Source organism: Morchella importuna, assembly GCF_003444635.1.
Source record: "Morchella importuna strain M04M26 chromosome Unknown Morimp01GS002, whole genome shotgun sequence".
NCBI lineage: Eukaryota > Fungi > Ascomycota > Pezizomycetes > Pezizales > Morchellaceae > Morchella > Morchella importuna.
In genome coordinates, this window is record NW_025763399.1 from 2,018,457 (window position 1) to 2,046,094 (window position 27,638).

Sequence of the window (27,638 nt, forward strand, 5' to 3'; positions counted from 1 at the left end):
ACGTGCTTGGCTTTACTATCTGTACTAGCTGCATGTATCTTAAGCTGCCAAATTTTGTATCTCCATAGAGCTGTGTATTGTAATTTCATTAAGAGCGAGGACATCTTGCAGCATGCACTTAACAGCTTCAGGGATAGTTAGACAAAGTCTCGAAAGTTTGTGGCAAGTGATTCAGTTCAGTTTTTTCTGCAGGGAGCTTAAACAGATTGCTATGAGGGTTAGGGGAACGAGTGACAATGTCTCACAGGATCCAATGTTCCCCAAGGCGTATTTCTGAGTCTCTACGATAAGTGTGAGGTCGTTCGGCTAATGACGTAATGTCACTGATCATTATCCTAAGCTTCCGTCCTCATATAGAACCCAACCAAACACATCAACCATGTCGAACCCTCCCCAAAATAACCCCTCTGAAGAGACCCGGGCATTTCTCGCAAGACAGCCCCCGGGGGCCGTTTTTCAATGCATGCTAGACATCTTCAGATTTTACGACATCGGTGATAGGATGCCCCGAGGCAAACTCAATTTCTCAACATTAACGGATGAGGAATACGTGCATTTTACACGATTCACTTCCGGTAACATTCGTACCGTATGTTCCAACAGAATAAATAATATGTCTTTCTTGCAGCTGATAGCATCAAATAGATTACTATCCTTCTTGAAATGCCAGAGAAAATCATAGGCCCTACGGGTCTAGAATTTACAAGGGAGGAGGCGTTCTTCTTTCTCTGTGCTAGGCTTGCCTGGCCTACGAGAATGAAAACATTGGAGTTTACATTTGGTTATGATATCGTCCTTATCTCTGAGGCTATGAACTGGGCGTTGCAGCATATCGTGGACCATTGGGATTTTCTTCTTGATGACTTTGAATCTGGACACCTGAGCGAAGACCGCCTGGCTCTGTTCGCGAGTAAGATTCATGCCAAAGGCTCACCTCTCGACAAGTGCTGGGGCTTCATAGATTTCACCATACGAAGAGCTTGCCCACAGGCTGAATGGGAAAGGGAAGAGTATCGGAGGAACATGCATTTGAAAAACTACAAGTACCAAGCTGTAAAGTCTCCTGATGGCTTGATTTATCATCTATTTGGACCAGAGGATGGATCACCCCGCACGCTACTGCGTGAAAGTCATCTACTTGATCACTGCGAGGATAATGCACCAAGCTATTACATGTATGGAAACTCAGACTACTCGATAACTGAAAACCTCATCACGGCCTACGGCAGTCTAAACATCACTGAAGATCAAAAAATGTTCAATAGGGCCATGAGATCTTGCCATGAATGCGTTGAATGGGGATTTGCTGATGTTCTACGCTTATGGACGGCTTTGGACTTCAAGACGACTCAGCAGCTGTTTGGGGATGTCGATGTTGGGTCACACTACAGGGTAGCTGTTCTTCTCACAAATTTTCATATCTGCTTATATGGGTCAAGTACTTCCACATTTTTTGATTGTGATCCTCCAACATTAGAAGAATATTTGGGTTAAGCTGTAGCTCATGATTTTTCTGGGCTTTCGAGGAGGTATTTGTTGCGGTATGGGAAATTGTAGGTAATTGTGTTTGGGTTTGCTGGAAAGGAACTAGCTTTAGTCAAAGTAATATCTCAGTCCCGGCGTGCTAATAGCACGGGACGAATCGGCGTATAATTTCATTGCTCATATGAGTGTAATACCGACAATGTTACAGTAGAAGGGATCCACTGAAGAAAGGAAAGAGAAATAAATACTCAATAGTTCTAATCTTAGCATGAGGGTGAGGAAAATACATGCCACAACTAATTTAGCACCATTGAATCCAAACGCCTTGCAACTTTTGAAGAAAAGTAAAAAAGATACCGCCCGCACTCAAAGATTAAACCGATTGATGGACGCACCTATCAATCCTCCTCCATCTCGTCATCCTCAACCACAATATCCTCCACGTCAACTAGTGACCCACCCACTCTCTTCACCTCCTTCCTCGCTCTTCGTATTGCCTCTTGCTCCGCCTTCTTGATGGTGCCACTCACCCTCACTACCCTTATCACCACCGGGACGCCCTTGAGCTCGTTCATAAACGACAGCGCCGTCCACACGAGTCTATAGTGATCTCTGGACACCCTGACTATTCCTGTCGACGTCGCTGGCGAAAAGTACTTCACGCTAAGGTTCCCCGCCACACCCGCCCCATAGTCGCCAAATTGGTGAGCGAGACCATCGCGCAGCAGTCCCGATAGGTATGACGATGTTATAGAGGGGTCGCTGGGTGAGGAAAATTCGATATGTGTACTGGCAGCACCTAGAGTCTTTGGCGCATTCGGGTACAGAACGTCGAAGAGGATGTAGCGGGCTTTGTAGCGGACCATGGTGCGCGCGCGGTGGAGTGAGGTTGGATTTGTATGTGGTGGGATTTAGTTAGTAGGTGTGTAGATCAGGGTTCCACAGAGCCGCTGGAAGCTTGGCGGTGGGCGAGTGATAGGATGAGATCGAACTACCCCACTACGAATCTGTGGGTATCGACTTCAATCCCAATCTTGTGCACGGTCGTTGAAATAGATCCTTAGTATTTGAAGCTTATGGATGGTTGCTAGAATCAAAATAGGATTCATATGTATGTACCTCTACTAGTCGCACCAAACCACATCTGTTACTAAATATTTGGCAATCTCCTTGTAGTGCAAAGGCTGGAGATAAAGAGCTCCAAGAGGTCATTTGGAAGCTTCAAATGAGACAAAGATAAGTTTTTGCTACGCAGACCTGGCTGCACTCGCATTTCTGCTTCTTAGCTATAAACTGATTGGTTGAAATATGTAGAGAAAAACAACGAAGAATGGCAGTTTCATGGGCGATTCAAGCTACGAAATTATTCACTGACCAATTTTTCACGTGAGGCCCATATCCACTCTATGCTGTTAGGCCCCTAGATTTTCGCTATTCAGTCATATGTTATGACTCGGCTTTAACTGCACTTGGTTGGTCAGTGATATATATTCAATATTTCTTTGTTTACATATGAATAGAGGGAGAAAGGACACACATGCTAGTGTCCATCGTTATAGGAGGGACATTTATTCTGCTTCCAAAATTGCCCCCAGTTTTGTGTAGTTATCCGTGTTGTAGGACGAGCTTGAGTACCCAAAGCTCACCAAAAAACTATAACTTAAGTGTAACTCAGAACCAAGAAACAAGCGTACATAGTTACATCCATGACAATTCAAATCAAGCCATGACCAAAAACAAATCAATACCATGGTTTACACTTATCAGCACTTCAAGCTCCTAAAATAGAAATCGTTTCGATTGGTGGTTTGAATTTGAAATTTTATGTTCGGAGGTGCGTCGATCTAAATCAACAGATCTACTATTCATACATGTCCCTGTACTTATTACATTCAGTATATTGGTATCATTCCATGGGTTTGTAATGATCATCGATGGCTATGCAGCCTCCCGTATACTTGTTTGACTCCCTTTCAGTGAACATAATAGTCCTCCTTGTTCATGAGATCGTTAATCAAGATGAAGTGTCCTCTGTATACCCTAGCACTCGGCGCAGTTGATCATAAACAATCTTGGCAGAAACGCCTGCGTAGTCATCCAGCAGATCTATGATTGTCTCTGACTAAGACATTGACGCCCTTCATCTGCAATACATAATTCACCATCGATAGGTGTTCCTCATTTCTTGTAGTGTGATTATTTAATCATGGTCATGGCCAGCGGTATAGTGCTATCCCTATCACCTGCCCTGGTACACGGAAATATCTTCCACTCCAGTCAGCAGCATCAACAAATTTGAGTACCCATTGGGTGCTGTTGTTGGAAAGCCTTCGTTACACAATATGTGTATGAGATCGTCCCTATACTTCTGGATTTTTGTGATGTATTCGAAAATATTATTGGAAGAGTCTATAAAATCGCCACCAAGCTCCTTCAGTAAATCGCCGCATTTGATAATTGAGAATCCAAGGTTTTGTGGCCCCAGGAATTTGGGGTTGTCCTTTTTTATATTTTGTATGATTAAGAATAATTCCTTGAGCAGGTCAAGCTCGTCAAAGAGTAGTTCGATGACTTCTGAAACCCAAGGTGTCGAAATGGCCTGCTTGATCCAACTAATTTTATCGTGAATGATTTCGATCGTGGTGACAATCATCTTTATAGTCCAAGAGTCGTTCGTATCTACCTCACAGGTGGTCTTGGCCATATTAAGTACGGGGGTCTTGATGTGACCGGACAATGTTGCTGTGGATCCGACGAGAGTTTTTGGAGAGAACATCCCCGAGAGCCGGGGCAAGATAAACTTTGCAAAGGTGTTAAAAATATGCCAAGGCCTTTCTCTTGGCATTAACTTTACGTTCGACCACTCCAACCGCATATGCATACATGTATATGGAATAGACGTACAACTACATGTAATGATTAAGTCCATAAGACCACTTCAATTAATTTCACATTTTCAGACGCCACCCCTGTTCAGGCGCATCTCATCTCTGTCTTTCTCAAACCCCTTGCCCATACGAAATGTCATGGGATATCACTCACCACCCAACTCGAGTGATTTCTCGTGAGTCATTCTAAAGAAATATGGCTCGACCAGGAAATCTTAGCTTACTACCCTTATTTATGTAACGGATGTATAAACCCATAGACCATTTTTTATATTGAAAGATTGTGTCTTTATATTTAAGATGAATTATAAGTCCACTTTAGTTATGACCACAATAATGAAGAAAGAAAAAATAGCCTACTAAGTTTAGTGGGGACAGATTCGACTTGATAACACTAAAAGAAACGATTGCTACAGCGTGACGAAAAAATAAAGTAAGGATAAGTGGAAAGTGGATGGGGGGTGGGGGGGTCGGGGGGTGGGGGGAAACAAAATGTGAAATAGAGTTATACCAGAAACTAACAGGCGGATAGAAAAGGGGTTAAAAGAAAACAAGTGCCTGCCCGCACACCCACATACCCACACATCATTCATACCCTCCGTTGATCATGCTCCGTTACTTTCATCACACATGATCCTCATTCCCTCCCCTAGCACTTATACCGCCCAACTGCCCAATAATACAGCCCTACAGCAATATCCGAACTAGCGGCCCATGCAGAAGGTCTTTGCCCCGCGTAGCAAACAACGCCTTAAATGCGAAGAAAAAGAATCAAAAATCACATGCAAATGAACTCTCCCCTTGCTTTTAAAGAATATCGGGTTTGCAGTCCTATCCCCATTGACGCTTTTTACTCGCTATATTAAACAAAATCATGCACGTAAGAAAACCCGCGGAACTCCTCTTGCATAGCTTGAGTGAGAACTAAACAAATACGTTAGTAACATAACACCCCGCCAAAGAAGTTGAATGGCTTACCAGAATGCACAGGTGTCAAAACAGGGGTAACACTAGTAAACTCCTGGTCGAAATTGGATGTGTCGGTGGCAGAAGTGATCTGAGGTTTGAATGGTGGCGGTATTCTCTTATGGTAAATATCCTCCCAATTCACAGAGTTGAAGAATGCGTGAGACATAATTTCCTGTGCATCTGTGGGGCCAGAACCCAGACGCAACTCGGGTTCCCTTGTCAACAGTTTCTGCAGGATTGATACTGAGTCACGCGGCATGTGAATCGGATATAGCGGCTCATCAGCAAGAATGGCATCGTAGATCTCATCTTCATCCTCGCCTCGGAATGGCGATTGCTGGAGCAACATCTGGTAGATCAAAACCCCAAATGCCCACCAATCAACTGCACGACCGTAGCGCTTGTCCATAAGAATCTCGGGAGCCATAAACTCAGGAGTACCACAAAATGTGCTTGTGGTAGAACCGTACCACATATTCTCCTTGCATAGCCCATAATCTGCAATCTTGATGTGCCCATCAAGTGTAAGAAGAATATTATCGAGCTTCAAATCACGGTATATAACTCCGTTCTCATGGAAGTACTTCAACGCCAAGCAAACCTCAGCTGCGTAAAACCTGGAAAAGAAAAAAAATGTCAGTGACCCTAACATAGCATAAGGGAAAATACACGTACTGCGCCCTCTTTGCTCCAAATTGCTCTCTCTGGATATGCAGCATCAGATCTCCTCCACTGATATATTCCATGACGAAGTATACGCGTGTTTCGGTCTGAAAGCAGGCATGTAAATTGAGTAGAAAAGGATGGCGCTCCTTATTGGCCACCAAGAAAACCCGCTTTTCGGATCTCGTACTTTCGACTTCGTCATTTTCAATGATAAACTCCTTCTTCAAAACCTTGATGGCATACAGCTTCTTTGTTCCTTTGGTTTCCGCCAACATCACTTTACCGAAATTACCTTTCCCGAGAACAGCAAGGAAGTTGAAATGATCCAGCCCTATCTTTTGCGGCCGCGATGCAGCACTAGGAGGTGCACCTTTTGGTGGAAATGTAGCGATCTGCGTTTGTGGTGGCTGTTGTACCTGTTGTGGTTGTTGCGGCTGTTGTTGCTGTTGCTGTTGCTGTTGCTTCGGCTGTTGTTGCTGCTGCTGCTGCTGCTGCTGCTGCTGCTGCTGCTGGGCTGGTACGGGCTCGGGGTAGGATTGTTGATGCGGAATAGGAGGTTCCTGGTGCTCATACGGAGATTGTGATGGAGGCGGTGACGATTTTTGGGGCGCCTGTGGCTGCTGGGCCTGTTGGGCATAAGGATTTGGATAGTCTGAGCTTTGTCCATACGAGCCTTGCAATTCACTCATGGGTGGCTTTTGGGCAACCGGCGACGCTGGAGCCCCTGACATGCGAGACGCTTGTGGATTATAATAGTCTGCAGATTGCCTTCCATATGTACCAGGGGATGACGGAACTGACGGTGGGCGCTGGGCAGCCAGCGCTGCAGCTGCCGCAGTTGTAGAATCTGTCCTTTGTTGCGGGGGACGCTGTTGTTGCTGCTGCGGGTAAGCTTGCTGTTGCTGTGATAAACGGGTTGGTGATTGAGAAGCACCGTATGCAGCAGTTGCTGCTGATACGGCCGATGGTGAAGATGGCGCACCATATGCAGGTTGACTCTGACGCTGTGGTTCTTTCTGGATTGAATTTCTTGAGTCCAATCCAGCACCATATGGGTCGCTTTGTGGTCTCTGGGCCAATGGCGATGATGGGGGCTTGGTATTGTCCATCAAAGTTGACTTCTTTCTCATTTTTTTCATCTCATAGAGGATTTGATTCGCGACTTCCATGGACATACCACAGAAATCAGGAACCAGATGCGCACACTGAGCGTGACAAGTGAGAGCGCATTCTTTTCGGCATTAGCGTTTGATAAATTTATGGGATTGGAAAGTAGACTACCTGAGCATTTGCGCGAATTCTTTTTCCCAACAGGTAGCATGTAACCACAGTGACAGCACCAATTGGCGCCCATGTTAGTCATAGGCTCGAATCTGTGTGGGATACGATGATTGAGTTTCTCTTCCTCTGGGTCGGACTCGGTATTTGACTTTGATATGCACTTTGTGACGACCTTTGGATAGCACTTTTTGTGGCAAGTGTACTTGCAATCCGAACATTGCATACCTGTCGAATACTTGAGAAAATCGCTGCAAAGCGCACAACGCATGATGTTGTAGAACTGCTGTTGCACAAACTTATGGCCATACATTTCGTGAACCTCTTCTTTGCGCGCACGAACAGCACCTTTTCTTCCAAGTCCAAGATCCAGCGGACGCTTGTTCTGGTTAAATTTGGCTATGAAAGTTAGCAATTATAAAGAAAATCGATTACTTTAGGGTATTTTACCAAAGCTTAATGAGAGGTGAACTTGTCCAACAGGTTCCAATGCAAACCATGCATCAATACACACTTCTCCGGGTTGCTGAGTTGGTTGAGGACGCCCTGTAGTGTTGGCATATAATCCGGCTCCCCCAGCTCCTGCAGCTGCAGGGCCAGGAAGTCCTCCGGTGTTGGACGCGTATTGACTCTCGTTCGGCCTGGGTCCGCTGTTTTCCATCGTTTCCGCACTCACCCACCCAGAGCCGGAGATTTCTTGCTCTACTTTTTTTCTTCTCAAGTCCTCAGCAATATCGGATATCCGGATCCACAACAGACCAATCGGCATCGGATGATCTGCTGGCTTGTCGTAAATTGTCATCTCGACCTCATTGGCTTTGTCCACATCAATATCATGGTTTTCGTCAAGCCACTTGTCGTTCCTGGTCGACTTTGTTCTAACACGTACAACATCTTCAACTTTAATTATCACAAAGGTTTCAGGTCCTCTGGCGAATCGTGAAGTGGTCGCATGGTCAACGTCCTTCACAGCGAGAACACGGATTCTCAGGCGACCAGTAAGAGGGCGGCGGATATTAGGAGCATTTATACTGTCATCTGCACCAATCAGCATTCCGTTGTTCCGATATGCATCGGCATCGATACATACCATCTGCCTCGTCGCCAAAATCCATATCAACGTGAAGATCTTCGTATCGCTTCAACGCCTGTTTCAACAACTGGATTTTCTGGGCACTTTCTATCCGTTTGCTCTCGGCATCTTGTCTGCTTTTACGATCTCCTTCAAGCTGATAAAGCTTTACCATTTTTTCAATTCCTTCTTTATACTGTTTCTCCACGCTTAGTTTGAATTCTAATTGCGATAACATCAATTGAATGCGGGGCCCAAGATGTGGAGTATCATATTTGATGAGATCTGTCAAGAAAATCAGAAAATGATCTAGGTACATAGCTTCCAGTAAAGGTCATACCAAGTTTCGAGTAGTTTGTTTTAGTTCTCGGTTGTTGGCTAGCAAACGGTGGATTCGGGGGAGCCAGAGGTTGTTGGTACCCCCCATAATTTCCTTTTCAACATAAGTACTTGCCCTGTGCGAGAGAAAAAAGAATATTGCGCACCTCCATCATTCATACTCATCCCTTCCATACCCGTCTGCATAACCCGGTTCTGCAGCTCAGTATAACGATCCTCTAGATAACTCAAGTTCCTTTGTGATTCACGGATCTGACTATCGAGTCGCTGTTGAACGGCTGCATTGTCGGTAGAGCTACGCATAGCGCGAGCACCGTTCATCAGGACCTTCTCACGCTCTATCTTGCGATAGACATCCTGCAGAAGCTTATCCGCCATAGCTGTGATAAGACAAAACCAAATCTAGCAGAATTCGAACTTGACCTAACGATCGCTGTATCTGTCTTCTGACTGTTGTCGGGGGGTGGTGTGAAGTTCCCCTGTCAAAGGTTCAGGCTATGACGAGGTTCCCACTCCTTAGCTGAGCGCGTGTCGGGTTCCGCCTCAACGAAACAAAGAAAAAAGTAGCAGGGAAAAACACCACCAAAGGAGACCCGCCCTGAATAAGTTTACTAACAAACTGAGAGCTCGCGAGATGAGTAGACAAAATCACGGGTGAAACTATTCTGTTGAGGTCGGTAAAGGAGGGGTATCAACAGGCTGCGGCACTTCTGGTGGGGGGCCTCTCTGGGATTGGAGCAGGGTGGAGGTGGCTGATATGCCAGCTTCAGATGGCCAGCTTACTCATTTTCTCTGGTTCAGTTTTCTATCACGTGATGTGTTTGGTTTCACGTGATCGTCTCAAATATAACTGTTTTGAGATCTTCTAGATACATCACGACAAGTGAGAGTACACGCAATTTGTTGATAATTGAAAAAGATATCCCATGAACCACTCATTCCAAGTAAATTTCTACAGAGGACTATCAGGACATACTCCCTTCCAAATCAATATCTGGGGAAACCAAGAACAACACATGAGACCATACAAGCCTGCTGGCCTGGGATCTGGGGAGCTCCTACTTAGCGCCTCTTAATATTATCGTGCGTAGCAAGCAACTGTAAAAACTTAGGCTAAACTCTTCGTGAATTAGGCTCCCGAGGAGGAACGACCGTTACAAGGTGAGTTTTGTTCCTGATATTTGCGAGTCTACAGAACCTATAACCAATATCCCTTGATTAAGCGGTCAGGCTTGATCTCAATCATGTTACTCAATCTGATGAGGAAGTTCTGATATTAAAAAAAACTATAGGAACGTATAGTCCCTCACGATTTCACCCTACATGTACTTGCTATGGAATAGGTCTCCGCCATCTTGCAACCGCACCTTCACGTACAAGCTTGGCGGAAACTTATTCTCGCCGCAAGTCGTTCTTCTCTAATCCAATATATCACCTTGCCATTTCACTTCTCTACAATGTTTGTATCACAACTTCCCTATTAAGTTTAAGTAACACGATTGAGATCAGGTCTGACGGCTTAAGCCTTAAGGGATGGTATACCCTTTCCTAGTCTCGTACCCAGCCCATTACTTACCCTTTCCTAGCTGATAGCAAGATCAGTCAAAGCCATTACGCATGGCTAGCCCTAGAATGATCTTAGGAGTGCCATTAAGCTCGTCCCCAACCTCCTGCTTACATACTTCCAGCGGGAAGCTTACTGCTAAGTACAGTAGGGGATCGATACGAGAATAGAGCACCACAGATCTTTAAGGCACATGAGGTTCATAACGTTGGACATGATGTGTTTTTGCTCCCAGAACCGTAGAACATCCGAGTCCTAAACCAAGTGACAGTAGAATTGATGGACGTCTAACAGATTTGGGATTGGCGGAGCCACGTGTACTCTAATATTTACTTTTGCACTAAGATTTTTCGGGCCTGGCGTGGGGAAAAGCACAGCATCCTAGTTGTTGAATTCAACCAGTGGGTAATCCGTGGTATTCCACGACTTTCATTACTTACATGTACACAAATGTACATACAGCACTACAAGCACCGCACTCTATTACAATTCCAGCACCACTGGCTAGCTGATCACCTAATAAATGGTTATAGATTCTTGATCATGTGTGAATCATACGTTATCACTCGTAGATGGTCCACTCACGCCTTTGTTCTTGGGCTGTTTATCTGACAAGCATCCAGAATATACCAGCTCACGTCTGCGTATAGCCGTCATTTGGAGATGACGACCCGTATCTATTTGTAAGCACATGGAAGTACAGTAAGTGTACATGTAGTCTTTCCAGCCCCAAAGGGCCCCTAAACCCTCCCATATATAAGTACTAATATAAAAAATTAGAAGACCTTTAAATAATCGTCTTTACACTCGAACTACATCACAAAAGAAAAGTCCCCATCACATTTCATCATAGGTTATCACTCGGAATCACTCATCCCGGGCCATCCTATGACTGGGATCAGCGACAGCACACCACATCTGTAGATTGCAAATCAAGTCTATTCCTGATGTTAAACCTGAAATAATATAAAATAATTGCATGTACTTGGCATAGTATGTAAAAGCCTTATCAAAATGTTTAGGAGAGTCAAAGGCTCGATCACCAGACTGATCCTAAAACTTCAATGCCCCTAGATCGTGTTATGTCGATAAATTTTCAAGATATCACATAGAGCGAATCAAAAGCTTTTTTGCTTTTAAATCTCTGTTGCCAACGCGAGGGAGACGACGAGTAACATCATCACCAGAGCTATTCTCTTATCTATATCATGTATTGGATGAGACTGCTCGACTACCCACAGTTCAGACGATGCGGAAACAGCTTCCGACGTGATACTATTTCGAAGGTGGTTATCCCCGCGACCGGCGATTGTAGAAAGGCTGTCATAGACGCGTTTAAAACCCCTCGATATTGAGTCTGCGTCATGAGACATCACTCGGAGCCAGATGTCTTGTCAGCAAGTCCAAGTTAGAGTTTAAAAGAAGGCTACATTCACAAAGAATTTGCACCCCCGCTTATACGTACACGGATCATGTCAGAATCAAAGCTTTGGCACTCCATCTAGAGAACTATGCAATGCCTGCAAATTCATTAATCCACGGAAAACACATTGTCCGCTCGTTGGTCTGTGTTTTTGGGAGCACGGAGCCCCCTTAAACTGTGCGGCCTGACACCCAATTAATCATGGGGATGGGTAATCAACCAGGGAGCACTGCTATCTCTTGTCTCCTGCAAGATCTAGGCGTCTCCGAAATTTCTTATGTTAAACCCTGGTCTCCCGATCCACGGAACGAATATCTGTTCCGCGTGCTCTAGTGTCTTGGCGAGCACAAGCGCGGGTGGTCGCGTCTTCCCCTCCGGATCCCATCTGACATGAACTCCAACGGCGCTCTGGAACTCTTGAATATCTCGAAAAAAACAAAGAAAGGCTCGAAAAACACAAAAAAAGAAACCAACCCCCACGATGTCGCTGCAACAAGAAGATGGATCATCTACTTTCACCCGCAAAGAAAAAGAGTCACTGGCGACCTTTGAGAACTTCACTTATACGCTCTGCCATTTCCTCGAGGTCGCGATTCACCAGATCATTTACAACCGTGGAATATACCCAAAAGAGCTCTTCCACGTTACAAACAATTATAATATAGGAACTCATACTTGTAGGCATCCGCAAGTCATCAAATGGATACGCGATGCCATCATGGCACTTTCAGAAGAACTACTGAAGGTAATTACTATTACTCTGTGACTTTACTCGGTGCCATATCTTTCCCTTGGTGTGCAACCATGATTACAAACTGACTTAATTCTTAGAACTGCGTAAGACGAGTTGCACTAGTAATTCTCTCCCCAAACGACATATCGCTGGAAAGATTTATATTCGACATGTCTAGATTTCCCTTAACCTCCGATATTGATGTTAAATACAACGCACCTATGCTGCAACCCGGTGCCGAAGTGCCCCCTTCTAGGCAAGCGCTTGCAAATCTGGAGAGAGAATTTCAGACATGCCTGGTTAAATTGAAATACTCGAACATAAGCCTTGGGAAAATTCCCGAGGACTCAACCTTCGGCCTGGCAATTGAACTGAACGACGACCAGGCGGCCCCAAATAATGTAAATGTTATCCCAGTCTCTAAATATCAAAGAATTACTTTGCTGACTTTCAACATAGTATACGGATACTTGGATGCCTTGTGAAAGGCAGCCGGTCTCGAATAATTCCAAAAAGTCCGTAGTTTCCGCTCCCGATTGCGAGAAAATCACTGGAATACGAACTATCAGAGAAGGCGCTTTTACCTTCAATATTTGGATTGAAGAAAGTAAAGCAAAGTCAAAACTGGTAGTTTGACGATAGAAGCTCCCTTAGATGATCAATTCCATAGTTGAATATTCGTAAAATCAAAGAAATGAGAAAATTGTGTAAGGATTGCGCATGACAACTATGTCATAATCGTTCTGTGAAATGCCGTGTAGTAAAAGATAATCATCATAGTCTTCATATAGATCTAATGTATACGCTGAACACAAACAAAAAACAAGAGGTACATGCTTAAACGTCTCAGCTCAAGCCTAGCGCCGTTTTGGAGTTTTCATATACAAGGTATGACTGCGTACAAGGTTAGACGTGTTATTATGCAAGATATCATATGACGAAGAAATATGGAACTTACAATCGACACTGCCGGTATCACCTTCAGAAGATTCGGCGTCAAGCCCCTGAACATTCCCCGAAAGCCTTCGGCATTGTATGTTTTCATCCCAACATCCCACATACCAGTGTAAGTCTGGGGATGCTGCGCTGTTCCCTGTGCCTGCAGTCTCGTTCTCAACACATTGATTGGATATACACTCGTCGCCCCCACACTCCCGCTTGTGGCTCCGATTCCAAGAACCAACCAATTCGGTACCTCCACGTCCTTTTCATTGCATTTTAACTTTTTTGCCTTGCGCTTAATGTAGGTACGCTTCATGTACTCAAATGTACCGAGGTCGATGGCCGAGTATGGAAAAATCCCGACCAGAGCTAGAGTTAAACCTCTGTAGAAGGCACTGGGTCCGCCGGCTTTCCAGGTTTTTTGAAAGGTTTCTGCTATTAGCTTGTTGCCCATGGAGCCATTCTGCACAGTTTCACATTGCATGCGACTATACAGCATATACGTTAGTTTCATATTGTACGTCGCATATGTACGTCTGAGGCAAAGGAGAGCTAGACTTACAATTTCAATGTATCTATGGGGTATATAGAAAATCTGCACGATATATTAGAAATGATGCTTCCTATTCAAATGGGATGATGCTAACGCACTGAGAAACAACCCCTCCAATACCTCCAGCAAGAAATCGAGCCATTGGTGATATTTGACTGGCATCTTCTGCGCCCTCCAATCTCGCAAGAGTCCTTTTTGCTGCCTTTTTCTCTTGTCAGGATTTAGATATAAACCGGAGGAATTGATGGTCGTTCGCACCTCAAACGAGCCAAACTTGATTGCAGACTCAGGCAACACCTTTACAACATTTAATCCATTCCCTATTCCTATTGTTAGGATTTTGAATACCCGGGAACGTTTCAGATACTAACCTGCAAAGAATGATCTCACGCCACCGGCTCTCCACAATGTCCTGATAGATTCCCTGAGTGGTCCTGATACTTTTTTTGCCGCCTGTAATGGTTCACCGCCTTTCACTGCTTCAACTGCTGCATGCTTTACTTTAGGAGCGGTCTGGGCTATTAAGTATACTCTTATACGATCAAATGGCGCTGTTGCAGTTCTAGATATTACCCCAGCGACACCTCCGGCAAGAAAGTAACCTATTTGATCAATTGAGGTTAGAATACAGTTATCGATAACTCGTAACGAATATGGGACACGCAGGGATAACATGCAGAGCGGCGGGCTTGGATTTAATGATGAAACCGATTTACCTAAGCCTTTGAGATTGATCTCATCACTCAGATTGACATCACCCTCCGGATTAACGCTAACAGTTGAAAGATAATACGAATAGATCGTGTGCAATGTGGCTTCCTTCGGCATAAACATTAAGAAATCTCTTTTGATATGTCAGCGACCACCTCAGGTGCAAAACCCAAAGTGCACATCGGAGTTCCCCTTCCCCGGGCAGAGGTTTGAGGATGCCAGCGATCATACCTCCACTCTTCAAAAGATATTACGCCGTCGTTATTCCTATCCATTGACTCGAAAAATTCTTCCAGTCGATTAGGATCGACTGCAATTCCAGCGCGAATCAACGCGGCTTTTAGTTCTCCTTTGTCTATATTTCCATTCTTATCCACATCCACCGAATGAAATATTCTCCACAACTCTCTGTCGGCGCCTTCAAAGAAATGCTTGAATTCGGAATATTGAATGAGGCCATCCTTGGAGGTATCGACTGCTGCAAGAATATCGTGTAGTAAATGTTCGGCGTCTTTCAGAGCTGCAGAGAAAATGGGTTTAGAGGAACTTTCGCGATTGATTTACCTTCGTTGTTGTGATAATAGACCTTGGGAGTATCGGGAGGAACGCAGGGGGGAGGTGTTCGACATACGGTGATTGATTCTCTGCAGTCCTCGTCTCAGCCCCTCAAGATCCAGATGCCCCTCATTGCGTGTATCCAAGTTCTTGAAGAGTTGTAGCAATCGTTTGTCGCGAGCCTTTTGGCTCTCCCGCTCCTCCATCTGAGGAAGCCGTCTTCAAAAGTTGACAAAGGGGTTTGTTGGTATGTTTTTGCTGTCTATCATGACATAGATGTAACTAGGGAAAGGGCCGTGAATACAGAATCTGAAATCGCAATCAGGATAAAAGTTTGTGTCCAGGGTTTATCTAAGGGGGTCAACTGTTAAGTGAAAAGTCCACAGGTCAAGAGGGGTATGTCTAAAGACGTCACATACGCATGATGGGTCACACACGATAAAGCCTTAAACAGAAGTACGGGTGTTGAGGGTAAGTGATCAGAATCTGATAAGTGAATGTTACGGTGAATCGGTGTATTTGTCTTATCAGATTCTGATCACTTTTCACTACACCCTAGTACAGGTTCTCGACGGGTCATCTTGGCAGCGGTCTTGATAACATCCGGGACTCCGGCAACCAGAACCATGTTTTAACTCAGCAGAGCACAGAAAAGCGGCGGGACTGGTGCTTTAAGCTTTCACCCCAAATTTCTCCTCTTTGCTGCCTTACAGTCCCTTACTCTGCCTAGCTCAGCTTGATTGAGCCTCATCCAATAGGTACCTGGTCTTATTGTTATCCTTACTACGTGCAACCCCCGGCTCAGCTGGTCCACAACAGCTCTTCAGAGATTCACTACAACCGATTCATCGTCGTCATCTTCCTCGAGTCACCGCTAATTCCATCCTCAATCGAGAGAAACTCGTCTTTACAATCCTTATTCAAAAAAAGAAAAGACAAATATCATTTCTCTGCCATATTGTGAGAAATAGCATCAGCAATGGCTGCAAATTATTGGACTTCATCACAGCGCCTGCACTGGCAAATGTCGCGCCCGAAACTGGCTGAGATACGCAGTGCACTTGATGCCCAGGATGGGGAGAGTGTTCGACTGTTTCCCTTACCCGACTTGAAGCATCTGAGCATCTACTTCAATTCACGTACGTAGAACGTTCACGCGACCCTCGGTTTTGCTCATCTTGCTTCATGCTCTGTTTCCTAATCCCGTTGCTTGTACGAAACAGAGATAGTTCGCCTTGGACGGCGCATGCAGACGAGACAGCAGGCGCTCGCGACTGCCCAATTATATATTCGTCGATTTTACACCAAGGTACCAATAAGGGATACCAATCCATATCTGGTTATGGCGACATGCTTGTACCTCGCCTTGAAGATGGAAGAATGTCCTCAACACATCAGAATCGTTGTCAGTGAAGCAAGAACATGTTGGCCAGGTGAGCTTCATCCATCCCTTCCCTTCGCTTCCCCATGAGCTTTGATCGGCAAGAAACCCCCTCTTCCAAATCCCTGTACCCCGCTGAACGAATAGACGTTATGCCCTCTGATACAGCAAAACTCGCCGAATGCGAGTTCTATCTCATATCCGAGATGAACTCGTATCTTATAGTCCATCACCCATATCGTACGCTACAGGACCTTACACCTGTCATGAATTTGACGACTGAGGAAAACAATATGTCCTGGCAGGTTATTAATGATTCCTGCTTGACCGATTTGCCGCTGTTATATCCCCCGCACATCATTGCACTTACTGCAATATTCCTGTCTGTGGTACTGAAGCCCTCGCTGTCTCAAGCCAGTCTACATGCTGCCGCAACGTCTGCAGCCGCTGCTGCGGTTGTGGCGGCAAATTCTGGTAACGGCAGTGGGAGTAATGGCAACGGCAGCCTTGGGGCGAGCGGTCAGGGACCACAGAGTCGCATCGGAAAAATAATAGAATGGTATGCTGAATCGAAGGTGGACATGGAGGCCATTATAGATTGCACCCAGGAGATCATATCTCTTTATGAGGCCTGGGAGTCGTTTACTGCAACTGCGGAGAAGAACTGCAAAGACCAGCTTACTCGGATGATTAAGGCAAGAGGAATGTCGTAGTCTGTCTTAATCAACATATCAGGCGGTAGAAAATCAACCCCACATTTTACATGTTCCAACGCTGGTGGTGGTTCCATTCTTTCTAGACGTTTTTCGATAGATTTTCCGATCGGGGAGAGGAGGGGAGTGAGGGGGTGGGGGACTCTGTCGATAGGGTCTCTGAAGAAGATCTCTAAAGACTAGAAGAACCCCCCAGGGTGGTCCGGGACCAACCCCTCCATCTGCCCTAGGCCCTGTGACGTTTATTTCCTTTCCTTTCTCTTTTTGTTCCTGGTGATGAGCGGACAACACGTCAAACAGGGCTAAACGCCAGCCTAGGTAACTTCTGGCCAATAGTAAATTCGAGAATTCTCAAAGAAAATTACCCGATCGGTACCACAGAATCCGTTCGAGGCTGAAGGAGCACAAACCCATGCAGAAGCTGACCGGGACAGCAAAAATCTAACCAGATAAGCACCAGTGCGACCACGCGAGGCACAGCAAGCGCGAAGACCGAAATTAAAATGATGCATGCGAATGCGACACGGCACCTGCAGCAGGTCGATGGCGAGACCGTCCCGCCTCTAACTGCCTCTGTTCTGAGTGGTCCGTGGATCAACATTCCCCTGCTGACCCGAAGCAGCAACCAGAGGAGGAAAACAAAAACGGCTGGGGTATTGGGAATGATGTGTGATTGGTGGATTTGGATGAAGGGGGGGCAGGTGGGTTATCGACTGGGTTAACGGTGGTGGTGGGGCTTAACTACCCTTCAGGCGCAGTTGAACCAACCAAGCCCCAATTACCCATGTTCCTAGAGGTTGGATCTTCCTTTTTTTCTTCACCATCCATGATTAAATTTAATTGGTTAAATATTCCTGGTCTGGGCAGTCGGTTTCTTCTTATTTGTATTTTTATGATGGAGGATCTTTCCTTTTTTTTTAGGCTGTGTGAGAGAGTGAGAGCAGTTGAGGGTCTCTTCATGAAGAGTACGACCAGCGCTTCGCCGGACTATTCCCAGAGCGGGAGTGACCCACTCGCTTTGCTCGCACACATGTCGCCACCCCTTTTTTTATTCCATGGCCCTTTACCTCCTGGTCTGGCCGTTCCCCCAGTCCCAGTGTCTTTGCTCTTCTTGCCCCCCTTCCCTTGTTCACTTTCGGTGCTGCAGTCTGCCCACCCGTCTCCCTCCCCTCTCACACCCACCATCCACCCGCCACAACCCTCCCTCCTTCTGCTTCTTATTTCTCCTCCATCCCGCACCCCTCTTCTTCTTTAAGCACACGAGCTATCTATCCACCAGGCATTTAAATCGATACACAAGTATCCGTGCGATACAGCATTGTTGTTATAATCTAATCATCGCCACCCTCCTTCATCTTCTACCCCATCCACAATCGTCTTTCCCATCTCTCTGACTCGTTGCCTTGCATCCATACCACCTCCTGTACCGCCTCTTCAGATAACATTATCCTCATATCTACTGCTACCACAGTACTACTACTACCATCTCGCTTTGTTTACATAGTCCTGCTCAGCCGCTTTCTCTTGTTCCGATAATCTCTTCTACTTCTACTATTACTATTACTACTACTACTTCTTCCAAAATACTCAAACCGTAATAAACCTACAAAAACCTTTATCTTTTAACAATGTCTTCTTTCGGTTACCACTTTCAACACCATCCTTCTACAGCTTCCTCGGGCAACCGCTCGCGTAGGAACCCCCACCGTCCTTCTTCTACCAAGTCTTTTCAGATGATGAGGCCGAAGGAGGAGCTGACAGACATCCCCGCAGTCCCAACTTTCATTGAGAAGTTCGAGGCAGGGAGATCCTTCGAGATGGAGGATGATTTTGCATTCATCCCAGAGCTGTGTACTGAAGAAGAAGTATGAGGCCTTTTGTCTGGAGCTCTTATTTACGCATACTTATTTCATTTACTTGCAGCGTCAAATGATGGACTTCTCGGGTTCAGATCGTTCATCAAACTCGAGCGGATCACCTCAGTCATCCCCACTACAACACCAAGTACAGCCTTCGACTGCTTACCCTCACGCTGCCACATATGCGAACATGTTCAACCCCAATATGCATATGAAATATCAAGCTCCCGCTGCGCTGCCTCCAAGACAGCGCAACGCCATCCCCATTGTCAACCCCAACACTGGTCTGCGAGTCGCATCTCCCCCTCTTGCATCACCTAGCAGGATGCCTCATCCTACCTCTAATCTGGCAAGGAGGGTATGGTAAACCCCACCATCCTCGATCCTTGGCCCCACCACCGTAATAAAACCTACATCGAGCGAATACAATACAATAAATCAATCATCTCAACATCCTCAATACGCGAATCTCAAACCTCCTCCTCCTCTTTTATTAGCGATCACATTCTCGCTATGTCTATAGAATGTTGGTGTTTAACATTGTACTTTTTGGGTGTCAAAATAACTCTGGGATGGTGTTATTGTGTGAGTTTCTTTTTATGTGGGTTTTATATTAACGGTGCGGTGGGTTGTGTTTTTATTTGGGTTTCCAGCTTAAGGATCATTAAAGGAGAAAGGGGAAAAAAAAGTGAAAATATTGGACGGCCTTATAAATATCTCACCTATACATAGTTTTTGTGTGCGGCTTTCTGTTTTTTTTTTCTTGGGGTCTATGTTCGCATATCTCTTAAGTCTTGGGAGTTCTTTTGTCTAACGGTTGGCGGACTTGGGCGGTCACCGGTGCGGGGATTTTTGGGTTGTTTAACGATATGGGGCTCTTTCTGGGGGTGCTTGTCAGGTTTTTTGTTATTTGTTACGGTGTCAAAGTTTGGGCTTGTACTTGACTTTGCTGCAATAAGCGGTGTATATCTTTGTTGAACTACTTGGTATGGCGGGTGCTTTGTGTTTTTAGGTTCTTTGCATCTTCTTTCTCATCTTTCTTTTCTCTTGTCAATTTTCTTCAAATTCTTTTTTTCTTGTTTAAAGATCTTTGAAAAAAATCATTTTGGGGTTGGTTTTCTGCTACTTCTACTACTAACTAGTTTCTTCTTTCCTTACTGTTTTTATTAGTTCTACTCTTTTATACACCACGATATCTTGTGTATTAGCTCATTGAATGGATATGTACTGATTCTTGAGTGTAAATCATTGTTGCATTCCGCTTGATCCATTCCTATTGCTTGCCTACTTGCTTTGCCTTTTGGGTGTTGTAATTTGTAAATTGTTGGGAGGAGAGCTGTCTCGGGAAGAAAGGGAAGCAAGGTCTCAGTCGAGGGGTGATTACCGGTATTTGAGAAGCGCCACGGGCGCAAGTGGGGAAATGGCTAATATCGTCACAGCAGACAGTCATTTCCTCTCCAAAGCATTCATCATTCGTCTCTGTGTTTTTTCCCGACCGATTGGTTTTCAAAATGGTGATTATGATGATGAATTGATGGTCTACTTAGCTACATAGAGCACATAACTCAACCCATTTCTGGTATGGTAGTTAGGGGGATATGAGGAGGAGATTTGTTGGTTGGGTTAATTAGTGGAACTGATTCGAGTTGGATTGGTTTACCTAAGAAGCTCAGTTGGGTCTTTGTCTTATTACATTCCTTCTTTACGTTTGGTCTGTCGGTCTGTCGGTCTGTCGGTCTGTAGGTCGGTTCTCACGATGATCTTGATCTTGTGGTACTCTGTTACCCTCTACAGTCCTGTCTGTGCACGGACGACAGCTGCCCATCTATCCATACATCCATCCCTCAATCCATCGGCTCGCATACTTGATCCTCGAGACAGGAGGGGACTGAGAGTAAGGACTGAGCGCTTTCACTTAAAGCATGTGGATCTTTTTTGTGGTTGTTATTGTGGGTTGTTCCTGTTCCTGCGGTCACACAGAAGAAAAGAGATCACCTGTTCTATCCTCTCTCGTCCTTCTTGTCAAACGAAATGTAGGTAGCTAGGTTGGAAGGGCTTGAGCTCAGTTCAGTTCAGTAATGTTGTGTGTTGAAACCATTCATGTGTGGAGTTGAGACAAGAGAGACACACAGAGACACAGAGACACAAACACCACCACCTTCCACACCGAGTCCCGACTACACCCTACTAGCTATCTACATGTACCTTTAGCGAGAGCTGGATATCACCGACGATTATCACCGCACATATCAGACAGGGCAGGGGCGGAGAAGCGTTTTTCCCGTTGAGGATTGTGTTTGTTTGGCACCCTTTTTTCCCACCTCGTTTTTTCCCTTTCTTTTTCCTGTTGCTCTATTTTCGGTCCGGTGCAGTGGACATCCACCATTAACTCAGCAAAGTATTAATGTATGCAAATAAGGCGTGGGCGTCCCGGCCCACCTAGGTAGGTACTGTGTTACGGTGGAGAGACCCATCGTGAGAATTGGCAGATTTCCGATCACCATCACCATCACCATCAATCATCACCGACCGCCGCGCGCGCACGCAAGCTGAGTCGGTCGGCCGTATGTAAGTAACCCTTGCGCAAAACAGCTCGCTCAAGGGTCGCTCTACTACTACTGTAGCTACCCTTACTTACCGATTCCGAACTGAACCTCGAGGGAAGGTACACCTCAAGCTTCTTTCTTCTCAACCGTTTGGACAGACAGACAGGACTGTGCAGGCTGTCTACCGCCGGTAGGTACGTACTACACTGGACGGTACACCCCATCAATTTTTATTACTTTCGGAGATATACGTAGGTACATAGTACAGGAAGTTATTATTACTGCTTCTATATCGGTTGTTTCGAAGCCCTGCTGAGTTTTGGTTTTTCGAACGTTTCATCCCTCCCCTCTTCTCTATTCGCTCCCCTCCCTCCACTATTTCTGTTACCCCCATGATGGTGTTACTCTAGGTAGAATTAGGTAGGGGGTGTGAGAGAGGCATTCATCCGTCTAGCTATTGTTCTCTTCACGATCTTCCTTAACGACCGATAGCACACCACCACCCTCTCTCTCTGGGCGGATTTATCACCAGCATCATCGTACAGACTGAACACAGAAAGAGGAAAAAAAATAGATGGATGCAGAAAAGCGCCAGCCAAGTTCCCAGTTCCCAGTCCCGGCTGCAATCTTTTGCCTACTTTACATGATCCCACCCCCATCCACATTCCATTCACTTTAATTCACTCCACTAAAGCCCCCCACGCATCGGCTGCTTGCTCGCGCGCGCGCGCGCTGAGTTAAGTGAAGAACTGAGCTTGGGGAAGACGCGCGAGAAGAGAAAAGAAAAGAAACATCTACTTTAAACACCCCCAGCACCATGCAAGTCTTAATAAGTCAATGTCTAAATGTGCAATTAAAAAAAACGAACAAAAAAGTAAAAAACACTCCCCCCCAGGCCTGACTGAGCCCGGAATTAATTCCTTCCACACCCTATTCCACACAGCTTCTTTCTTTGGCCCCCAACCCCAATTCTGCGGGGGTGGAGAGGGAGAGGTAGGTGGTGAGTTGGGTTGAGTGAGGCGTTATGTTATGGCTCGTCTCGTCCCGGCGCCCGCACTGACAGTCTGAGCTGCTAGCTGCTTAGTCTCTCCACATTTCGATCGCTTCCCTTCCCTCAACAACTTTCCCTTCTCCCCACTCTAGAGTACTTACCCCATCCTGACCGCAGCGGGGAAGCAGAGTAAAATAAAGTGAAGGAAGAGGAGAGATGCACCACCTACGTATCTCTACCTAACTACACCTATGCTACATCTCAATTTCTACACTGCTTACGCCGCAGTACATAGAGTACATAATGTATGTACCGACGCAGCGCAACGCACGCTGCGGCGAAGATGAGGGAGGGGGGGCAGAGCAGGCAGCTACCGATACCAATTAAGTTAATAACGTGGGAGGGTTAACTTAATATGTTACCACCAACCATGCAGATCCCTTCCCTAATTCCCCGATAGGGCCCAGTGATGATGCTTGGATCGAAATGAAGTCCCGTTTTGTTTTTTTAGGTGGTGGTGGACGCAGGTAAGTAAGCAGGAGGTAGGCTGCAAGGGTTTAAAGAAACCAAGCCTCCTACTCTACCTCAACTGAGGGCTCTGGACTGAGTCCGGAGTGAAGAGGGAAGTGGGCGTCCCTCAACGTAGCTCAGCCAGCCAAGAACAAGAGCTGGTTGGTTGGTTGGTTGGTTGGTTGGTTGGTCAATGATTGCTTAGTAACCGAAAGCTGCAAGCAAGCAAGCAAAGCTCCAAAAAACAAGATTGGCCCAAAACGGATAAGCTCACACCCATCAATGATCAATCCATCCATCCAGGTTGTTGTTGCTGCCCGCTCACGTCAGGACCAAGACCAAGACCAAGACCAAGGTCTAGCAACTTCTTGACATCAAAGGAGTTGAGTAAGAATGAAGTATCTACCCGCCTAAAGAACAAAGGAACAGCACGCACTCGCCCGCCCTGAAAAACCCGTAACCTCGGTCTCCTCCCCCCCCTTTCCTCGGACATAAGGTTAAGCTAGCTAGAATGAACAAGTGAATGAATGAAAGCGAAAATAGCGGGCCGTTGAGAAACGGGGGAATGAGAAACGGGGGAAGGAGAGACTTCAATGACGACGGTGCAACTGTGACGTAATGCATCTTGCGATCCAAATATCAACAGCTTCATCTTCAATTTCCCCCCTCTAGTCTCTCTTCTTTATTTTCCGCTGAACTGAACCCTCTCCCTCTTCTCCTCATTCTCGTCTATTTTTTTATATTATTGCCAGCAAAAACAATTAAAACAAACAACAACGCAATTGAAACATCGGACCCCCCCCAGCTGCTTTATCGATCAATTAAAACTCGATCTCTATCTTCAATCAATCAACTCACCAAACAACTCACCCCAAACAACTCACCAAAAAACAAATAACAAATAACAAATAACAAAAAAATGTCAGCATCACTCCTCCTCCTCCGAAGCTCAATCGCCGCACGCAGCAGCGCAGCTCTCCTCCCACGCACAACCTCCGTGGCTGCACTCCGCGCCATGAGCGACCACAGCACATCCACCCGTCACGGTAACGATCCAGAGGTACTTTCCACCCCTCCTCCTCTCCTCTTCTTCTCATCATCATCATCATCATCATCATGTTGTTGTTGTCTCCCCTAGCTAGTGAGCTAGTTCAATGGAGTCCCGTGGGGTTGTTGTTGTCCCTTGTCTGTCGTAGCTAGAGATACCCAACGCAACCACGCCCAATTTAAAACCCCACCAAAGTATTTATCGCTCGATAGCACGATAAGGGGCTTTTGGGGGGGGGTGTTGAGGCGGGCATTGCGCCATATATGTCACTGTCAATGTCACGTTTTCCACCCCATCATGTACCTGCCAAACAACGATCATGGGCAGCAACTCATGATGATGATGATGACGATGACGATGACGATGTAGCGAAGCAATTAAGTAGCAGTAAGTAGCAGTAAGAAGTGCTAACGCACCACCGCAACAACCCAACAGGTCCTCCAAAAGGGAAAAGACTCGGTGCTCCGCAAGCACTCCAAGAACTCCACCGAGGAACCTCGCTGGCACGAGGAGCTAGCGTCGGATGCTGAGGCTTTTGTATGTCGTCCCCTCCTCCCCTCCTCCCCCCCCTCTTCTCTTGTGCGGAGGTGACAAGAGAACAACCACGAGTGGCTAACAGTGTGTGTGTGGCTGTAGGTCAAGGCCCAGCGCGACGAGATCAACGGTGTCCACGAAGAAATCTCCGAGCTGCAGAAGCGCACCACGCCGAAGCCCAAGCGCGACTCGTAGATTTAAAGTAATTTGCATAATGTGACATTTTTCCTTTTTCCTTTTTTCGTATGGTTGTATTATTTGCATATGTCAAGTAGGATGTATTTACTCTAGTGGTGGTGGTTTGTATCGAAAAGTAAGGTTCATTGATTTGGTTGGGCTCCCTTTTTTGTGTGTGTCCTTTTTGGGACCAGACTGGACTGGATGCGACTGGATGGATGGATGGGGGACCTGGTTGGGTGTATTTGTATTTTGTATATGGAAATTGAATCGTTGGCAAACATTCCAAATTCCGCATATAGAGTAGATATATATCAAAGTAAAAAAATTATCATAGCTTACGGGGGCTGCATACAATTAATGAATTATCAAATCAATCATATCAAAGTAAAAAAAAACTCACTTGTGCTTTTTTTTTTTTTTTTTTTTTTTTTTTTTGCTTTCAACATATAAGCTACCTACTCTCGAGCGTTAACTTAAATGTCGAAGAGTCTCAATCAATCAATACGTGAGTAGAAGTGATAGCGAAGGAGGGAAATGATTTCTAGTGACTGAAAAGAGAGAGAGGGCCAATCTGCGCGAATATATAATATATATCAAAAAGAAAAGAAAAACTCCCGATTTAAAGCTTAAAGTAACTCAAAGTCCGCACCTATGATTTTTATTCAAAAAGCAAGAAGAAAAAAAAGTAGAAGAAGTAAGAAGAGAGAAAAAAAGAGGACCCTGTACCCAAAACTCCAGGAGAGAAAAGGAAAAAAAATAAAAAATAAAAACCCCAGGTAAAAGTATCTACATCCACTCTAAAGTCAGCAATCCATCCATGAATCCATCCAAACCCACTCCCCCTCCAACCCCCCAGGAAAAGAGCCACCTACCACTTCAACACAGCAATCAACACCACCAACACCACAATCAACACCACAATCACCACCAAGCTCCCATTCTCCTTCACCCCCCTCTCCACCACGCCGCCCAGCCGCCTCCTCGCGCCGCCCAGTCGCTCCGTGTGGCGCTCCACCAGCTCATCCACCCCGTCCAGCAGCTGCACATGGCCCTCCAGCTCATCGCCAATCTGGATACTCAGCTCGCGCTGGTTCCTGATGCTCGCCGACAGCCGGTCGAGGTCCTCGTCCTGCTCCTCGAGCACCCGCTGGTGCAGCTGCAGCACCTGCGTGTTGTCGTCGAGGTCGCTGAAGCGCACCGTCTTGCGCAGCGAGGAGGGCGTCTCGCGCGCGCCCATGAGCGCTTCGCGCGCGGCCGTGTCGGCGCTGGGGGAGCGCCGGAGGGGCGCGATGGAGGTGGTGGGGGCGGGGGCGGGGGCGGGGGCGGGGGACGGCGGGGAGGGGGAGGGCGGGTGTGTGAAGAGGGAGTGAAGGTCGTGGTGTTGCGTGCGGAGCTTGATTAGGATGTCTTCGCGCTCGCGGAGCACTTGGGAGGTTCTGTGTGCATGGCGTCAGTATGTTTTCCCCCCTGTAGTGACGTAGGATGGTAGCTTGGAGGGGAAGGGGGCGCGGGGAGGGGAGGGGAGAGGGCGGGGGAGAGGGAGAGACGAACGAGTCCCCATGTTCCTCGAGCTGCTGCTGCTCCTTCTCGAGCTGCTCGATGCCCGCGTGGAGCGTGCTGAGGCTGCGGGCGATGTCGGCGTCGGACTCGGGGGTGCGGGCAGCGCCGGCGCGGGAGTGTAGTGTCTGCCGGATGTGGTCTTGGAGGAGCGTGAGGCGATCGGCGGTGGTGCTTGCCATGCTTGCTGCTGCTGGTGGGTGAGTGAGTGTGAGTGTATGATAGTGATAGTGTGGTGATAGTAGTGGGTGGTGAGTGAGTGGTGGTGGTGGTGGTGGTGGTGGTGGTGGTGGGTGATGAGTGGTGAGTGGTAAGTGGTAAGTGGTTGGTTGGCGGGAGATGGTTGCAGCGGTGGAGGTCGGAGGTTGTGGTCGGGGATGCGTACGTGGGTAGGGGTGTTGATGGTAGAGTATGCATGGGTATGCCGGTGTCTGTGCTGCAGCGGAGGTCTGAACAGAGCAGAGCAGAACCAGTTAGATGCGAGAGGTGCGAGTGCGAGTGAGAGTGAGATGGCTGGATGAGGTAAAGTCTACATGGCTAATATAATATTTGCACTCTCTCTCTCTCATTCTCACCCTGCACTCTGCCCGCCCTAATCTATATTTCCATTCGTAAATTGATATTGGTATTGGTGCTTGATTGATTGCATTAACCTTGGGGAAACATAGCATGGCCGGGGTAAATAGAATATGTATTGCATTGCAGAGAGTCCTAGCTCCAGGCCTTGATCTATCTGGAGATTGCCAGCCGGGCATGGCAGGAAACAAGAAAAAGAGATTCACGAATCCCAAATGTCTCATAAAATTCCCCATTGGATAAATTATTCATTGCGAAACATGTGAGTGAGAGTGAGTGATCTACATTGCACTTCACTTCACTGCACTGCACTGCATTGCGATGACCGCGGGGGAGGGAGAGGGGACCAAGCAGATACAATTTCATGTAATTTGACCATTGGCCTATCTGCTCTACTCTACGTCTGGGGGAGTTTCACACCCTACTCTGCGTACGTACTCTATTAGTATTATTGTCCCAGAAGAACACTTGCACCGTATTCTAGCCCCGGTCGTCGGTCGGCATCTGACGTGTGTGGTGCATGCATTGCATTAAAGTAATATTATTGTATGTCCTGTCCTGTCTT

The 27,638-nt window shown here is 46.4% G+C and overlaps 10 protein-coding genes across 10 annotated transcripts; 5 read left to right on the forward strand and 5 right to left on the reverse strand.

Moving 5' to 3' along the window:
* Positions 1-379: 379 nt before the first annotated feature.
* On the forward strand, positions 380-1,494 carry LAJ45_01385 (uncharacterized protein; the record flags this gene model as incomplete). The annotated part of the gene is made up of 2 exons (XM_046110980.1): positions 380-589; positions 646-1,494. 2 exons carry the CDS (start codon positions 380-382, stop codon positions 1,492-1,494), a joined length of 1,059 nt encoding a protein of 352 aa, XP_045976158.1.
* A 389-nt stretch (positions 1,495-1,883) lies between these two features.
* Positions 1,884-2,351, reverse strand: LAJ45_01386 (uncharacterized protein; the record flags this gene model as incomplete). The annotated part of the gene is made up of 1 exon (XM_046110981.1): positions 1,884-2,351. One exon carries the CDS (start codon positions 2,349-2,351, stop codon positions 1,884-1,886), a length of 468 nt encoding a protein of 155 aa, XP_045976159.1.
* Positions 2,352-3,724: 1,373 nt separating this feature from the next.
* Positions 3,725-4,261, reverse strand: LAJ45_01387 (uncharacterized protein; the record flags this gene model as incomplete). Its single annotated transcript, XM_046110982.1, has 1 exon — positions 3,725-4,261. The coding sequence occupies one exon, from the start codon at positions 4,259-4,261 to the stop codon at positions 3,725-3,727; it is 537 nt and encodes a 178-aa protein (XP_045976160.1).
* Positions 4,262-5,235: 974 nt separating this feature from the next.
* On the reverse strand, positions 5,236-9,075 carry LAJ45_01388 (uncharacterized protein; the record flags this gene model as incomplete). Its single annotated transcript, XM_046110983.1, has 8 exons — positions 5,236-5,297; positions 5,352-5,959; positions 6,018-7,239; positions 7,290-7,685; positions 7,737-8,324; positions 8,377-8,643; positions 8,699-8,791; positions 8,844-9,075. The coding sequence occupies 8 exons, from the start codon at positions 9,073-9,075 to the stop codon at positions 5,236-5,238; spliced, it is 3,468 nt and encodes a 1,155-aa protein (XP_045976161.1).
* A 3,090-nt stretch (positions 9,076-12,165) lies between these two features.
* Positions 12,166-13,053, forward strand: LAJ45_01389 (uncharacterized protein; the record flags this gene model as incomplete). Its single annotated transcript, XM_046110984.1, has 3 exons — positions 12,166-12,429; positions 12,516-12,818; positions 12,877-13,053. The coding sequence occupies 3 exons, from the start codon at positions 12,166-12,168 to the stop codon at positions 13,051-13,053; spliced, it is 744 nt and encodes a 247-aa protein (XP_045976162.1).
* A 210-nt stretch (positions 13,054-13,263) lies between these two features.
* On the reverse strand, positions 13,264-15,601 carry LAJ45_01390 (uncharacterized protein; the record flags this gene model as incomplete). Its single annotated transcript, XM_046110985.1, has 12 exons — positions 13,264-13,311; positions 13,376-13,847; positions 13,922-13,954; positions 14,011-14,114; positions 14,171-14,232; positions 14,284-14,425; positions 14,486-14,514; positions 14,629-14,756; positions 14,855-15,143; positions 15,255-15,384; positions 15,483-15,529; positions 15,598-15,601. The coding sequence occupies 12 exons, from the start codon at positions 15,599-15,601 to the stop codon at positions 13,264-13,266; spliced, it is 1,488 nt and encodes a 495-aa protein (XP_045976163.1).
* A 556-nt stretch (positions 15,602-16,157) lies between these two features.
* Positions 16,158-17,272, forward strand: LAJ45_01391 (uncharacterized protein; the record flags this gene model as incomplete). Its single annotated transcript, XM_046110986.1, has 3 exons — positions 16,158-16,317; positions 16,402-16,611; positions 16,707-17,272. 3 exons carry the CDS (start codon positions 16,158-16,160, stop codon positions 17,270-17,272), a joined length of 936 nt encoding a protein of 311 aa, XP_045976164.1.
* Positions 17,273-18,900: 1,628 nt separating this feature from the next.
* Positions 18,901-19,498, forward strand: LAJ45_01392 (uncharacterized protein; the record flags this gene model as incomplete). The annotated part of the gene is made up of 3 exons (XM_046110987.1): positions 18,901-18,964; positions 19,046-19,137; positions 19,196-19,498. 3 exons carry the CDS (start codon positions 18,901-18,903, stop codon positions 19,496-19,498), a joined length of 459 nt encoding a protein of 152 aa, XP_045976165.1.
* Positions 19,499-24,097: 4,599 nt separating this feature from the next.
* Positions 24,098-24,955, forward strand: LAJ45_01393 (uncharacterized protein; the record flags this gene model as incomplete). Its single annotated transcript, XM_046110988.1, has 3 exons — positions 24,098-24,238; positions 24,662-24,763; positions 24,863-24,955. The coding sequence occupies 3 exons, from the start codon at positions 24,098-24,100 to the stop codon at positions 24,953-24,955; spliced, it is 336 nt and encodes a 111-aa protein (XP_045976166.1).
* An 853-nt stretch (positions 24,956-25,808) lies between these two features.
* LAJ45_01394 (uncharacterized protein) lies at positions 25,809-26,679 on the reverse strand (the record flags this gene model as incomplete). Its single annotated transcript, XM_046110989.1, has 2 exons — positions 25,809-26,376; positions 26,492-26,679. The coding sequence occupies 2 exons, from the start codon at positions 26,677-26,679 to the stop codon at positions 25,809-25,811; spliced, it is 756 nt and encodes a 251-aa protein (XP_045976167.1).
* Positions 26,680-27,638: the final 959 nt, after the last annotated feature.